Source organism: Miniopterus natalensis, chromosome 15 (genome assembly GCF_054644295.1).
Source record: "Miniopterus natalensis isolate mMinNat1 chromosome 15, mMinNat1.hap1, whole genome shotgun sequence".
In the NCBI taxonomy this organism is placed as follows: domain Eukaryota; kingdom Metazoa; phylum Chordata; class Mammalia; order Chiroptera; family Miniopteridae; genus Miniopterus; species Miniopterus natalensis.
This window is the reverse complement of record NC_142095.1, coordinates 30,646,825-30,661,719: the sequence shown is the minus strand read 5'-3', so window position 1 is coordinate 30,661,719 and position 14,895 is coordinate 30,646,825. Positions and strand designations below refer to the sequence as shown.

General features: G+C 40.8%; 1 protein-coding gene across 3 annotated transcripts in view; it reads left to right on the top strand.

Annotated features, from left to right (window-relative positions):
* IFT122 (intraflagellar transport 122) overlaps positions 1 to 14,895 on the top strand; it is a 65,778-nt gene that overhangs the window by 2,458 nt on the left and 48,425 nt on the right. For all 3 annotated transcript variants that reach the window (XM_087824978.1, XM_016209897.2, XM_016209896.2), the window contains exons 2-5: positions 6,297 to 6,363; positions 7,685 to 7,769; positions 10,944 to 11,022; positions 12,952 to 13,028. In XM_087824978.1, coding sequence (XP_087681104.1) covers positions 6,297 to 6,363; positions 7,685 to 7,769; positions 10,944 to 11,022; positions 12,952 to 13,028 — 308 coding nt within the window. The remainder of the gene's footprint in view (positions 1 to 6,296; positions 6,364 to 7,684; positions 7,770 to 10,943; positions 11,023 to 12,951; positions 13,029 to 14,895) is intronic.

The following is a 14,895-nucleotide window of genomic DNA, read 5'->3' as shown; positions in this document are numbered from 1 at the left end:
GCAGAATGAGACAAAACAGAACAAAAAACTGTAACAGATAGATAGTAGAACCCAAAAAATCCCAGATGTCAAAGATAAGTCCTTCACAATAAACTAGCTGCTCTGATCTTTTGCTTCCAGTCTAACCATCAGTATCAGCAGGAATTCTCTTTTTTGAGTTGTTACTGTGATCTGTTACTTTACTTCTCATAAACCTACAGTAACTCCCAGTTACCGTCCACATCAAATTGTGCACTTTATTAGGTGGTCCTACTTACTCCCCACCCCTGACTGCTAATGTTTAAATTTATGCTTTTCAGTTCAGCTAAAAATTCCATTTTCCTGTCCAAAGGCCCTTCCCAGATGCTATATAATTCTACTCTGAACTCCCTCATTTTCTCCCTTAAAAGATCTGCTTCAGGTTCATTTCTACTAGGATGCCATATTTGGCTAGCCCAACTTATTCCAGTCAGGCCAGCATCTGTTATAAACCTAGTATTTCCTGGAGTTAATTCACACCAGCTAGTTTAGCATTTACTGAGTACTTGCTGTAGGCCAGACTGTTTACATGTGTTACCTTGTTCAACCTACACAACAACTTATAAGGTCAGAATTGTTATCCTACTTACAGATGAAGAAACTGAGACTTAACAAGGTGACATAATTTGCCTAAGATACCAAAGCAAGTAAGTGGGGCTGGGTCAGATTGTGCAGGATTCAGAGAGGCTCCTTGGGACTTCAGTTTATAGTGGGGTAGGCACAGGGTTGGCAGAGGACAAGTTGCAGGACTCCCCCCCCCCTCTGTTTCTGTTCAATGGAATCTGATGATATATCTTTTTCATAAAAGGGGGCAGGGTGGGAGAGAGGGACATTCTACAGTATAATAGACTGCCTATAGAAGGGTGAGCTCTCCAGCCCTGGAAGTATTCAAGCAGAGGCTGGATGGCCATCTATAGGGAATTCCTGCCCTGGCAGAGGAGTTAGACTACATGACAAAGTCTAGGGTCTTTTCCAGTTCTGAATTTCTGTGATTTCATGATGTAATTAAAGTCCAAGGGATTCAAGATAAAATATTGTCAGTTTGTCGATTATATTGATTGACAAGATCAATGTGTCTAGGACAAGACCATGCATGTGGCCCAGCTGGGCGTGGCTCAGCAGTTGAGCATCGACCTAGGATCCAGGAGAGTGCTGTTCCGTTCCCTGTCAGGGCACATACCCAGGTTGTGGGCTTGCATGCAGGAGGTAGCTGATCAATGATGACTTTCTCATCATTGATGTTTCTCTCTCTCTCTCTCCCCCTCTCTTCCTCTCTCTGAAATCAATAAAGATATATTAAAAAAAAAAAAAAAAAAGAAAGACCATGCATGTGGGTTCACAAATGTTTATAACGGTAATTTCCCTCAAATAGCATGACTCTAATGCAAAGGACATGAGATAGTATCTGAAACTGTAAAATATAGAAGATTATATAATTCAGAGCTAAATTGGATTGTATAGCACAGTAAGAGTGTAGATTGGAGTAAATCAGACATATATGTTATACTTTAGGAAGGCAAATTTCAAGAAATTAAGAGAAATTGAATTTTCACATCTGAGGGAATATAACTTAAGCCTTGGCTCAAGTGAGACACTCAGAAATGATTTTCTGATAATTCAACCCAAAATGATCCTTATGAAGAACAGGCCACACAGTAACCACTTTGAAGAGCTCAGATATATACAAGGCAGAAAGGGAGCCACATATTCTAGGATTACTGTAAAAGAGAGGTGCAGACCCCCTCCAAAATCTAATACCTTATCATACAACCCACAGGTGGCAGGTGCTTTGCACAAGGCTGGCTTATGCACAGCTCTCTCCTTGTACTGTAGGTGAGGACTAAAACTCAGACAGGAAGTTAGCTTTTCTGGGCTCAGCTCCTCTCTACTTTTCACTCTATTGCCCCACTTCTCTTCAGTGTGAAATGTACCACGTACGTTTTCCCCTAGACTCAAAGAAAGAAAGCCTGAGAAACAGGAACCCAGTCTGTTACCATGTAACAGTGAGGAAACTGAACTCAGGGTCTGTGTTTGCTTTTATCAAGAGGGATGCCCAACTGGAAAGGATCTAACAATCACCCTTGTTCCAGCTTCTCCATCAGCCAGCTGTGCGACAGCAGACACAAGACTTGCCTTTGTTCTTTAGTTTCCTCACTGATAAAAATGGGCCAATGGGGTCTGGCCTGCCTACTGCATTATGTTACCATAGGATCAGATGAGATAATATAAGTTTACAGTCTTTAACAACTCTGAACTGTTGAATATGTGTGGAGAATTAGTTTTCTTTAAGAGACGCCTGAGGTCAGCAGAGCCTATATTGAAACTTTGTGAATTCTACATGTAAATGCGTTGAGTGGGTGATAATACCTTTTTTTTTTTTTTTGGTGCTGTTGATAAAGCATGGAAACGGTTGCTAATTATTGTGTCAGCTATGGCATATGCTAATGATAATGATAATGAAGGTCACGAAGCATAATGGTTAGAGCCTGGGCTTTGGAGCCATACTGTCTGGATTTGAATTCTGGCTCCACTTCCAATCAGTAGCAGTTTATTTTGGGGCAAATTATTTAACTTCTCTGTGGCTTAGGTTTCTCATCTACAAAATAGGTGTAGGGTTGTGGGGATTTAAATTGTACTTAATAAATATGCTCAATAAATGTTAGCCAGTGTTGTTATTATTAAAACATCAAGGATAACAGAAATTTGTCACATTTGGCAATAATTCTGGAGAGTGAAAGGCAGGCAGTATAGCACAGACTCGAGTCAGACCTGAGTCGAAATTCTGGCCCTTTGACTTGCTGGTCATGTGATGTTGGGGGAGGTACTTGACTTCTCTGAGCCACGGTGTCAACTGCAAAATCAAGTGATAATTCCTACCTTAGAAAAATGTTGTGAGGATGAAATAAAATAAAGCATTTGAAGAGCTCAGCATGGGATCCTGGAAGTGCTTTCCGACACATTCTTACTAGAGTCAGATGAACCAATGAAATGCTCTGGGGCATTCAAGAATCTTTGTAATGTGGCTCCTGCCTGTTTTTCTAGCCCTATCTCTCCTGACTGCCTTGCACATAGACAAATGTTTTAGTCAAATTAGATACTTCATATTCCCCCTTCATGTCTTTGCTTTTGTTTTCTTCCTGAAATGCTGCACTTACTCAATCTCCTATGTGTCTCAAAAGCTCTACCTTTTTCAAATACTGTTCTTCATGAAGCTTTTTCTGATCCTCTTTCCAAATCAGAATACTGTGTCTTTCCTCTCTGAATCCTATAGTATATGTTCTAATGTATCTCCTAAAGCCTTTAAAATTTTTTTAAAAAATTTATTGGAGCGACACTGGTTAATAAAATTATAGGTTTCAAGTGTACAATTCTATAACACATCATCTGTATATTGTGTGTTCACTACCCAAAGTCAAGTCTCCTTGTCACCGTTTATCCCCCTTTACCCTCTTCTACCTGCCCCCACGCCCCTTTACGTCTGGTAGTCACCATACTGTTTTCTGTGTCTGTGAGTTGTGTGTTTTTTTCTCTTTTTTTGTTTTTAATCCTCACCTGAGGGTACTTTTGCCATTGCTTTTCAGAGAGAGTGGAAGGGAGAGAGAGAGAGAAAGGGAAACATCGATGTGAGGGAGACACATCGATTGATTGCCTCCTGCACGCGACCTGACAGGGCCAGGGATTGAGCCTGCAACCCAGGTACGTGCCCTTGGCTGAAATTGAACCCAGGATCCTTCAGTCTTACCACTGAGCCAAACCGGCTAGGGCTTGTTTTTTTTTTCTTAATCCTTTCACCTATTTCACCCAGCCCCCAACCCCTCTCTACTCTGACAGCTGTCAGTCTGTTCTTTGTATCTATGAGTCTGTGTCTATTTTGTTTGTTTATTTTATTCACTAGAGTCCACATGTAAGTGAAATCATATGGTATTTGTCTTTCTCTGACTGGCTTATTTTACTTAGCATAATACTCTCCAGGTCCATCTATGCTGTTGCAGAAGGTAAGATTTCCTTTGTTTTTACGGCCTAGTAGTATTCCATTGTGTAAATGCACCACAGTTTTTTAATCCACTCATCTACTAATAGGCACTTGGGCTGCTTCCAAATCTTAGCTGTTGTAAATACAGTGGTACCTCGGTTTTCAGAAGTCTCTGTTGATGAACATTGCGGTTTATGAACGCTGTAAACCCGGAAGTAAATGCTCCTAAATGCTCCGGTTATCAAACACACCTCTGAAGTTGAACATGCCACCCAGCTTCCGCTGAGTGCAAGATCCTGAGGCCTAACTGTCAGCTATTGATCCCTGAGTTTTCGAACGTTTCAGAACTTGAATGGTTTTCCAGAAGGGATTATATTCGAAAACCGAGGTACCACTGTAGTGCTGCAATGAACATGGTGCATATATTCTTTAGAATTACTGTTTCTGGTTTCTTCTGATATATTCCCAGCAATGGAATTGCTGGGTCATAAGGCAGTTTCATTTTTAATTTTTTTTAGGAAACTCCATACTGTTTTCCACAGTGGCTGCACCAACCTGCATTTCCACCAACAGTGCATGAGGGTTCCCTTTTCTCCACATCCTCACTAATACTTGTTGTTTATTGATTTATTGATTGTAGCCATTCTGACAGGTGTGAGGTGAGATCTCATTGTGGTTTTAATTTGCATTTCTCTGATAATCAGTGACATTGAACATCTTTTGATATGTCTCTTGGCCATCAGTATGTCCTCTTTGGAGAAGTATCTATTCAGGTCCTTTACCTATTTTTAAATTGGGTTGTTTGTTTGTTTGTTTGATGTTGAATTGTTTAACTTCTTTATGTATTTTGGATATTAACCCCTTATCAGATGTATCATTAGCGAATATGTTCTTCCATTTAGTGGGTTTTCTTTTCATTTGAGGATGGTTTCCTTTGCTGTGCAAAAACTTTTTAGTTTGATGTAGTCCCATTTGTTTATTTGTTTATTTTGTTTCCCTTGCCTGAGGCGATATATCAGAAAAAGTGTGGCCACGAGATTTTACTGTTTATGTTTTCTTCCAGGATTTTTATGGTTTTGAATCATAGACTTAAATCTTTAAACCATTTTGAGTTTATTCTTGTATATGGTGTAAGTTGGTGGTCTAGTTTCATTTTTTTGCATGCACCTGTCCATTTTTCCCAACAGTATTTATTGAATAGACTATCTGTATCCCATTGTATGGTCTTGCCTCCTTTGTCAAATATTAATTGACCATAAAGGTGTTGGTTTATTTCCCCTAAAGCATTTATCACAGCATTACTCTGTATTTCATCTAACCTAAGAGGTCATTGATTTTAAAATACCATTATTTTACATACCATTAAGAAAGCAAAAAATGCTACCAGTTGAACTGACACATCATCAATTATAAGACACATCCCAACCTTAAAGATGCTAAAATATGAAAATGGATGCTTTAGAATTGATGACATGTGGTAGTTCTTTGTGAATGTATCTGAGTCATACCTTCCCACTGGATGACAATTTCTTTGAAGGCAGAGAGGGATTATGATTTATGCATCTTGCATCTGTTAGTGCCTAGCACTTCAGAGTCATTCAATAAGTATCTGATTAATTAGAAATAGATATGATTTTTTGAAAATTGATTTTTAGAGAGAGAGAAAGGGAGAGAGAGAAAGGAAAAGAGAGAAAGAGAGAAACATGGATGTGAGAATAGAACATCCATTGGCTGCCTCCTACATGCCCCCTACTGGGGATTGGGCCTGCCACCCAGGCATGAGCCCTGACTGGGAATTGAACCAGCTACCTTTCAGTGCATGGGACGACCCCCCAACCAGCTGAGCCACACTGGCCAGGGCAGTTATGATATTTTAATAAAGGACCAATTTTTCAGAGACATGTGGATTTACTAGCCTTCACATATTCTCTCAGGTTGTCTAGCCTTTATGGTATTATTAGGAGAATTAGTGCCCTTGACTGTTGACCATTTGAATCCTATCTGGTGCCTGGCTTCTAGACAAGTGGAAACTGGGACATAAAGCTAGCTGCCCATTTGAATCCTATCTGGTGCCTGGCTTCTAGACAAGTGGAAACTGGGACATAAAGCTAGCTGCCCAGTGGGGCTACCAAGGTATGGTGGTTGAGTGGAATTTGCAACCAAATGCAATTCTTAGCCATTATTTTTCTCCCTTATCCGCAAGTAGTGTTTTATAATGGAAGTAAAGTTTGCTTTTCTGGCGAGTAGCAGACCTCATCATTTTGGTTCCTAATTGTCCTTTTGTCTTGTCTTTTCTTCTGTTTAGTATATATGACCTCGCATTTAAGCCTGATGGAACCCAACTGATTTTGGCTGCAGGAAACAGATTACTGGTAGGATTTTGTATGAATTTCCGTTTTTTTTTTCCTTTCCCTCTTGTAAGTACACTGAAATTTGACACCCCCCCTTTTTTTGAGATTAAAAAAAGCAAGGACGGAAAAACCAGTCATTACTTTTTAATAGGGAAGGAAATGTGCTATTTAAAATAGGTAAGTAAACTGTCTATCACATAGGAACCTGTGAACAATAACTCCTTTGGAGTCATTAATCTTTCCCTTTTTACTTTGAGACACCCATGAAAGGTTGAAACCAATTAATCAAAATGCCTTTGAAACTGGGCTGGTGTCAGCTCATATTTTGTTCCCCCTGAAAAATTCAAGCTACAGCATTGAAGGGGCTCCCTTAATGAGAAGCCAGATAGTCTGACCCTGACTTTTAGGTACTGGCCTACCTAAACAACTCCATATGGATGTTGTGCTATTTTTCATATTTTCAAAGAATGTAAGCTCCCTCTGGAATCTATCCCAGTGTATAAAAGTAATTTTCAGAGAACTCTTTATGTTTGACCTAAAAACCTTTCTATGATGTCTCCTTCCTTCTGCGTAAGTCCACTTCCTCTTGCTCTGTTGTCTCTAGATATGCAGACTGACTGATCTCTATTCTTTTATAGTAACTACATAATCTTAAAGTCATGGTTAAATTGTTCTGTAGACTTCTTTTCTCCAGGGTAAACAGTCCAAATCCTTTCAGTTTTTGGGTTTTTTCATAGGTTATTTTCTCTAACACTAATCGTTTTTGGAGGGGTTTTCCTTGATTTCTCGGATTTTTTTTTTTTTTTTAAATCACATATTAATAGGTCTTAAACAGCTATAAAATATCCTAAATCCACATTACAGCTGAATTTTATGACACTCCCTTCGATTTGCAAACCCAGAGTTCAGGTCTGTGACTTTCAAACTCTTGGTAGCAAATATGAAACATCCTCTATGATGTTGATATTGGGGGCAGGGCTAGCACTAAAATTTAATCATGTTATACGTGGCTCTGTGTGCTGGCTTTATTTGGAAATATATCCAACTTCACATAAGTATGAGTGAAGTTTGTGGAGAAGGTCCACAGAGTAAACTTTTGTTTCTTGAGGATTAATGGTAAGTTTCTGGTAATAAAATGCATAGAATCGGGACCTCTACTTCTTGGGTTTCCCAATATTAAGTCACATTCTTTCTGGTTTCTCAGTGTAGTTTTTACTTGATACACATTTAGAATATTGACAAGTGTTTTGTTAAAAAAACAAAAATAGCAGCAGCAACCTCTAGGAATTCTAATTAATGAGTGCCATGTGGATAATGTGTACTTTTGTCCCCTTTTTGCCAGGTTTATGACACCTCTGATGGCACCTTACTTCAGCCCTTAAAGGGACACAAAGATACTGTGTACTGTGTGGCATATGCGAAGGATGGTAAGAGGCTGCTCTGGGTTTACATGCTCTGTAATGGCCTCATAGCTTTTCATTTTTCTCCTTAGTCACTCTTTAATTCTTTTTTTCCTTTTTTTAATTCTCAACTGAGGATATTTTTTTCATTGCTTTTCAGAGAGAGTGGGGGTGGGGGAGAGAGAGAGAGAAATAGAAATAGAAATATTGATGTGAGACACATCACTTGGTTGCCTCCTGAACACTCCCGGACTGGGGCTGGGGATCGAGCCTGCAACCAAGGTGTGTACCCTTGGCTGGAATCAAACCCGGGACCCTTCAGTGTGCAGACCAACGCACTAACCACTGAGAAAACCGGCTAGGGCTTTAATTCTTTTTAGTAAGCTAAAGTACAACTTGCAGGTTCAGAAGATAGTTAAGTCTCTTAGACTTTATTTCAGTCATTCAATTCAACAAGTACTTATTGAGGGCCATCTGTGTGCCAGCCACTGTTCTAGCTGCTTGAGATACTTCAGAAAACAGAACAGACAAAGGTCCCTACCTTTATAGAGTTTATATCTATGGGGGAGGAGAAAGAAGAAGAGAGAGTGTGAGGGATGATATATAATAAACATAGTAAATAAGTAAATTAAACAGTATCTGGAAGGTAAGTGTCAGGGAAGAAGAAAAAGATCAGAATAAGGGGATTGAGAGTGTTGGGTGGGGTAGTGGATTGGTTATAGTATTGAATAGGATAGTGAAGGTGGACTTATTGAGTCAAGGACAGGTGAGCAAAGACTTGAAAGTGGACACAGTGAGACCCTGACCGTGGGCATCTGGAGGAAGAGAGTTCCTTGCAAAGGCTCTCAGATGGGAGCATGCCTTCCAGGGGCTGGGGCAGCGAGAATCAGGGGGAGCAGTAGGGGATGAAGGTAGAAAGGTAATAGTCATTGGGTGGCCAGATCATGTTGGCTGTCCTAAGGACTTTGACTTTGATGCTCAGTGAAAATAGGGAACCACTGAAGAGTTCTGAGCAGGAGAGGTCTGATCTGACTTGCATTTTTAAAAGACACCTCTGGCTGCTGAAATAGCCTGCAAGGAGAGAGGGTTGTGGCAGGGAGATGAGTGAGGAAGCATTATCCAGGCAAGTTTTATAACACTGGTGACCTTTGGGAGCAGAGGATGTGGTGAGAAGTGGTCATATTCTGGATATAGTTTGAAGGTGGAGCCGATAGGATTGCCTGACAGATCAGAAGTGGGGTGTGAAGAAAGGAGTCGGGGGTGACTTCAAGGTTTTTGACTTGAGAAACTGGAAAGATGGAGCTTCCCTCCACTGAGATGGGGAAGACTGCAGGTAGAGAAACTTACAGTGGGAGATCAGGAGTTCAGTTTTGGACATGTTGAATTTGAGAAAAGTTGGTGCTGTAAGAGAGAGGGGAGGGCATTGCCAGAACAGAGTCATCAAGTGGGCAAGAGGAGAAGGGATCTAGGGCATAGATGGGGCATGGTGGGGAGGTAGAGGATGTCACTGCAGGTGCTGGCAGGTAGGGGCATGTGGTGATAGGATTCTAATGGAAGTTCTCTTCCATTCTTTCCATGAAATAAGAAGCAACATCAGCTGAGAGTGAGGATGGGGAAGGAGGTGTGAGAGAGTTGAGGAGAAAGGAAAAAATTTAAAATGGACCCAGGAGGTATGGTGAGATCCCCAGTGACATGAAAGGCTCATTTGAAGCTGGTGATCATGAATTGAAAGTGAGATCAGTTGGTTTGATTGTCTTTTTCTCCACCACTTTGAGCTGCATAGATGCAAGGGTGGAGGAGGTGGAGAGTTGGATTTAACTGAGTGGTGGATTTCCAAGCACCTCTGAAAATAAAGTAAGAGGGTAAGGGAGTTGAAGATGTATGCAAAATAGTGATTATATACATTGACCTTGAACTGTCAGCTGAGTAATGAAGGGTGAAAGGACTGCAAGGGGTGAGGGACAGTGGAGAGGCAGTAGGTTCTGGTGGGGTTGAAAGATTATTGGAGTTGGGGTACCAGGTGGGATGAGAAAGAGGAGAGGTGGTGGACAGAGAATGGGTGCATGCATTTGATACTGAGAGTTAAAAATAAATCTGTGCTACCCACAGTATGGGATTAGTGGAAAGAACACAGTCTTTGGAATGAGATGGCTCCAAGTTCCAACCTCAAAAGCTCTATGAGTTTGAGGTGGTTATTGAATCTCTCTGAGTCTCAATTTCCTCATGTGTCAAATGAATGTAATATGGAAGATAACATTTTGTGACCATTGCTGAGAAGTCATAGAATTAGAGTGTTATAGTGCTTGAATGAACCTTGGAGATCATTCAGGCTCCAGGCTATTTTCTTTTGAATGACAGACCTCTCTGGGGGTCCTATAAAAGCTGTAGACCCCTTTATAGAAAAATACACATATTTAATATATACACACAATTTTTTGTATACAGCTTTGGTCTGATCTAGCCCAGTCTCCTCATTTTAAACCTACATAAAGACCTAGAGAAGTCAAATGACTTGCTAAGTTCATGCAGCAAGTGCTAGTGGGCAAGACAACACTAATTTCTTGCCTTGTAATCAGATGTGCTATGCCACAGTCGTCATTTCTTTTTATGTGGATAGTGCATTCTCCTCTCTTTGCACCTGGCTAAGGTTTGCTCAACCTTTAGGTCTCAGCTGAAGGATCTCATCCTCAGAGAAATCTTCCCTTATTTAAATTAGGTGCCCCAAGTTATTCTCTTTCATAGGTCCCACTTCTTTTGTTATATTGTATTTGTATTGGATTAATTCAATGCTTACTTTTCCCACTACACTAAACTCTATGAAGGTAGGGATTATGTGTGCTTTAATGACTACTAGATTCTTAGCACAGAACATGATTCCTAGCAGATAGTAGGCTTTCAATACATCTTTGTTTACTTGGTGCCAGACAGACCCAAGTAGGTATTAGGTACCTACCAAGTAGGTATTAGCTACCTGCCAGTAGGTATTAGGGTGAGCCATAGGACATTGCTATAGACCCAGTTTGGATTTGAACCCAAACTTCCTGACTCCAAAGTACTGCTGCCCAGTACTAACAAGGAGGAGGAGTAGAGAAGCAGCTGACACTTGTTAAATACCTTAAAAGAACCAGTTTTCTAAGAAATATTCTGGCAAATGCTGGTTTAAAATAAATGTGAGAATTTTCTTTTTAAAAATACCTTTAGGCAAACGCTTTGCTTCTGGATCAGCTGACAAAAGTGTTATTATCTGGACGTCAAAATTGGAAGGCATTCTGAAGTACACGTAAGTAACCATTTAGGTGTATTGTATTATTAGTTTGACTCTTATCTTATTGAGCGACTGTAGCAAAAGCACCTTAGAAAAGATATAAGGAATAACTTTTTTCTCTGCAATTGAACTTGAAGTGAAATTTTGGGGTTTGTGGTGGTATAGGAAGGTTGGGTAATGAATAAGTGAATGGACATTTCTTGAGCACTACTAGTTTGGCCAGCACTGGGCTGAGTGTTTTTGTATAGCTAAGTTTAGTGAATCTGACCTCGCAGATTCTGCTCCGCCCCAACTTGCCCTCTTCCAGTGGCCTTCTGTCTTAGGGATCAGATGGCCTTGCATCCACCCACTGGCAAGAGCCAGAAACTTGGAGTTGGTGTGCTCCAGGCTTCTCTCTCTACAGAGGCTCTGCTCAGTCTTCCCTGTGCCCCTACCTAGTTAGTACTACTCACCCTTCAGCTCTCAGTCTCAAATGCTGTTTGTTCTGTGAAGCCTTTCCTGCCTCACTAGACCTGGTCAGGTTCCTTGATGACATTTCTCACAGTTGTTGTTTTACATTTATCTGGTGATTGATTGCTATTTCCCATCAGCCTTTAAGCTCCAGGAGGGCAGACACTGCATCTGTTTTTGCTCACCCAGTGTCCCTGATACAATGCCTAGCCCATAGTAGGTAGTCAACAAATGCTTTTTTTCTTTTTAGTTGTGGTAAAATACACATAAGATGAAATTTACTCTTAACCATTTTTAAGTGTACAGTTCAGTAGTGTTAATTTATTCATGTTGTCGTACAACAAATCTCTAGAATTCTTTTCATTTTGCAAAACGAAAACTCCATACCCATTAAACAACTTCCATTCCCTTTCCCCAGCCCTTGACATCCACCATTCTACTTTCTGTCTCTATGAATTGAACTGTTTTAGGGTCCTCATCTAAGTGGAATCATACAGTATTTAACCTTTTGTGACTGGCTTATTTTACTTTTAGCATAATATCCTAAAGGTTCATTCATGTTGTAGCGTGTGTCAAAATTCTCTTCCTTTTTTTTAAATCCTCACCTGAGGACATGCTTAGAGAGACAGAGGAAGGAAGAGAGAGGAACATCGATGTGAGAAAGAAACATCGATTGGTTGCCTTCTGTACATGCCCCAACTGGGAATCGAACCAGCAACCTTTCGGTGCACAGGAAAGCACTCAACCAACTGAGCTACTTCTGCCAGGCAGAATTCTCTTCCTTTTTAAGGCTGAATGATATTCTAGTGTATGTATAGATCTCATTTTCTTTATCCACTTATTTGTTGTAAGTGGATACTTGGGTTGCTTCCACCTCTTGGCTATTTTGAATAATACTTCTATGAGCATGGGTGTACAAATCACCAAACAACTTTTGAATGAATAAATGAACGAATAAGTGAAGTTGTGAGTAAGCTATTACCTGGAAGTAAAGGAATAAAACTGAGGCTGAGATGCAATGTGTGGTACATGACTCACTCACTTTTCATTGTTGTCTAAGGATTTGCCATGTTTCCAGATTTTAGCCTGTAATATCTTCATTGCACCTCCATCTTATATTTCCAGGCCTCGACAAAACAGAGTAACAGCCATTAATAAAGCATTTCCTATGTAGCTGGCACTAGACTAAGTGCTTTACATCATTAGCTTAGCAGCTCACAAACTGGAGGTTTCCAGCATGCTAGTCCTGGAGGAGGTGGCATTTAAGCTAGGCCAGGCTGATGGGTGGGTAACGTTTAAGAGATAAAAATGGGGCGAGGGGCAATGCAGGGGAAGAAGAATTAATTCCTGTGCATTTTTTGTTAGTTACTTGCATAAGAGCTTGTGGTGTGTAGTCAGAGAGGCTGTGTGGGTTCATCATTTAAATCTTCAGTTGTAGCCATCAAAAACATTTGTGGTTTGCTGCGTAATAATCTATAATTGTTTATGTCCCAGGCACAACGATTCTATCCAGTGTGTCTCCTATAATCCTGTTACTCACCAACTTGCATCTTGTTCCTCCAGTGACTTTGGTAGGTTCCTGATGTCTTGTCCTGGAATAACTGCAGATATGAGCAAAAAATACTGAAATCCATCCAAAATGTGGTGATTTTTGTCCTGAGAGAGTTATGATATTTCTGTCCCTTCAATGGCTGGGGGGTGAGGGAGGGCAGGAGTGGGAAAACGATAGTTATTCTTTAAGTTGTGTTGAAACCAGGAGAGTGAATGATGACATTGAGTCTGGTAAGAAATCTGGGAAACAGCAAGAAGGCCTCAGGGAAGGAAAATGGTAAGAGGGATCGGAGGGCACAGGCATAACTTGGTGTTGCCACCTCTGGGAAGCCTTCCTTGCCTTACAGACAGTTCAGTTGTCCCCACTTCCGTGTCCTCCAACATCTTTGTATGTGTGAAATTCTTCACCATTTTAACTATGCTTCTGGTGCAGTGTTTCACCATTACTACTGGTGTGGTGCTGTAGCTATCCTCCCTGAGGGGTTGAATACCTTGAGGCATTCACCCTGCCTCAGCACTGGCATGGTGCTGGCACAGAGGAGGGATCAGTGTAAAGTCCATCAAGGCAGGGAGAAAGTGAGCAGAAGCTTGTAGATTATCTCTATTCAAGGTCACTTCTGGCTTTCAGCTACTCAGTTCTGTTTTCCTTGCTAAGAGTTAGTGGGTACAATGGAACAGCTGCTATTGAGGAGTCAGACTTAATCTCTGTTAGTGTTTGACTTTCCTTATCTAGATAAACATGTTCCCACCATTCTATCTCACTGATAAAGTTCTGAGTTTCAAAAGAGAGAATGTATAAACAAAAGAGGAAAGGACTATCATTCATTAATAAAATACAGCATTTTCTCCAAGTGAGGCACTGGTTCAGTGTGCTTGCTTTGGGGATTAAGACGACAAAGTAGAATCCCTGACCTCAAAGAGCTTGTGGTTGGGAGTAGGAGGAGAGGTAGAATTTGTAAAAATGTAAGAGTGAGTAATAATAGTACTAATTGAATGTTTGTGATGTGCTAGGCACTGTGCTGAGGGTTAAAAATGAATTCCTATTTGAGCTCTATGACAACTCCTGAGGTCAGGTTATTCCTACTCTCACTCCACTGATGAAAAAGAATTGGGGCTTAGAGCAAGTGGTTCACTGGAGGTTACCCAACCAGTAGTGGTCAAATCAGGGCTTAGACTTGGGCCATGTAAGCACTGGAGGCCAAGGAGGGAGGGGTTTCTTTCAGTAGAGGGTCTGGCCAGGCTCAGTGGAGCACAGATGATATGTGTGCAGATGGAAATGTTTGGAGAGGTAGGTATTCAGGACCAGGGAAGGGTGAAAAAATCATTTGATGTTGCATCTTGAATATAAATATATTTTTGAACTATATTTACTTTCTTGGTTATGCTTTATGACTCAGGCAAAGGGTAGAATTTGCTTATATTGCCTGGACATTATATCTGTTGTGGGACCCTGAGCCAGAGCATCTGGCAGCAGGAGGGAGCAAGTTGAAGGTGACCAATGTGCCTTGGACAAGGCACAGCTTGTATAGGATCATGTCATGTGGGTGAGGAGAGAAAATTGGATTCCCAGAAAGCATTATTCATTACTTTAAACGCTAAGTTATACTTTGGTAACAATTATTATTATTATTTTTAAAATATATCTTTATCGATTTCAGAGAGAGGAAGGGAGAGAGAGAGAGAAACATCAGTGATGAGAGAGCTGTCATTGATCGGCTGCCTCCTGCACGCCCCCGACTGGGGATTGAGCCAGCAACCTGGGCATGTACCCTAACTGGGAAGCAAACCGTGATCTCCTGGATCCTAGGTCAATGCTCAGTCGCTGAGCCACTCCCAGCTGGGCTGGTAACAATTATTTACACTGAAGTTGCCATTTCTCTGAGTAAA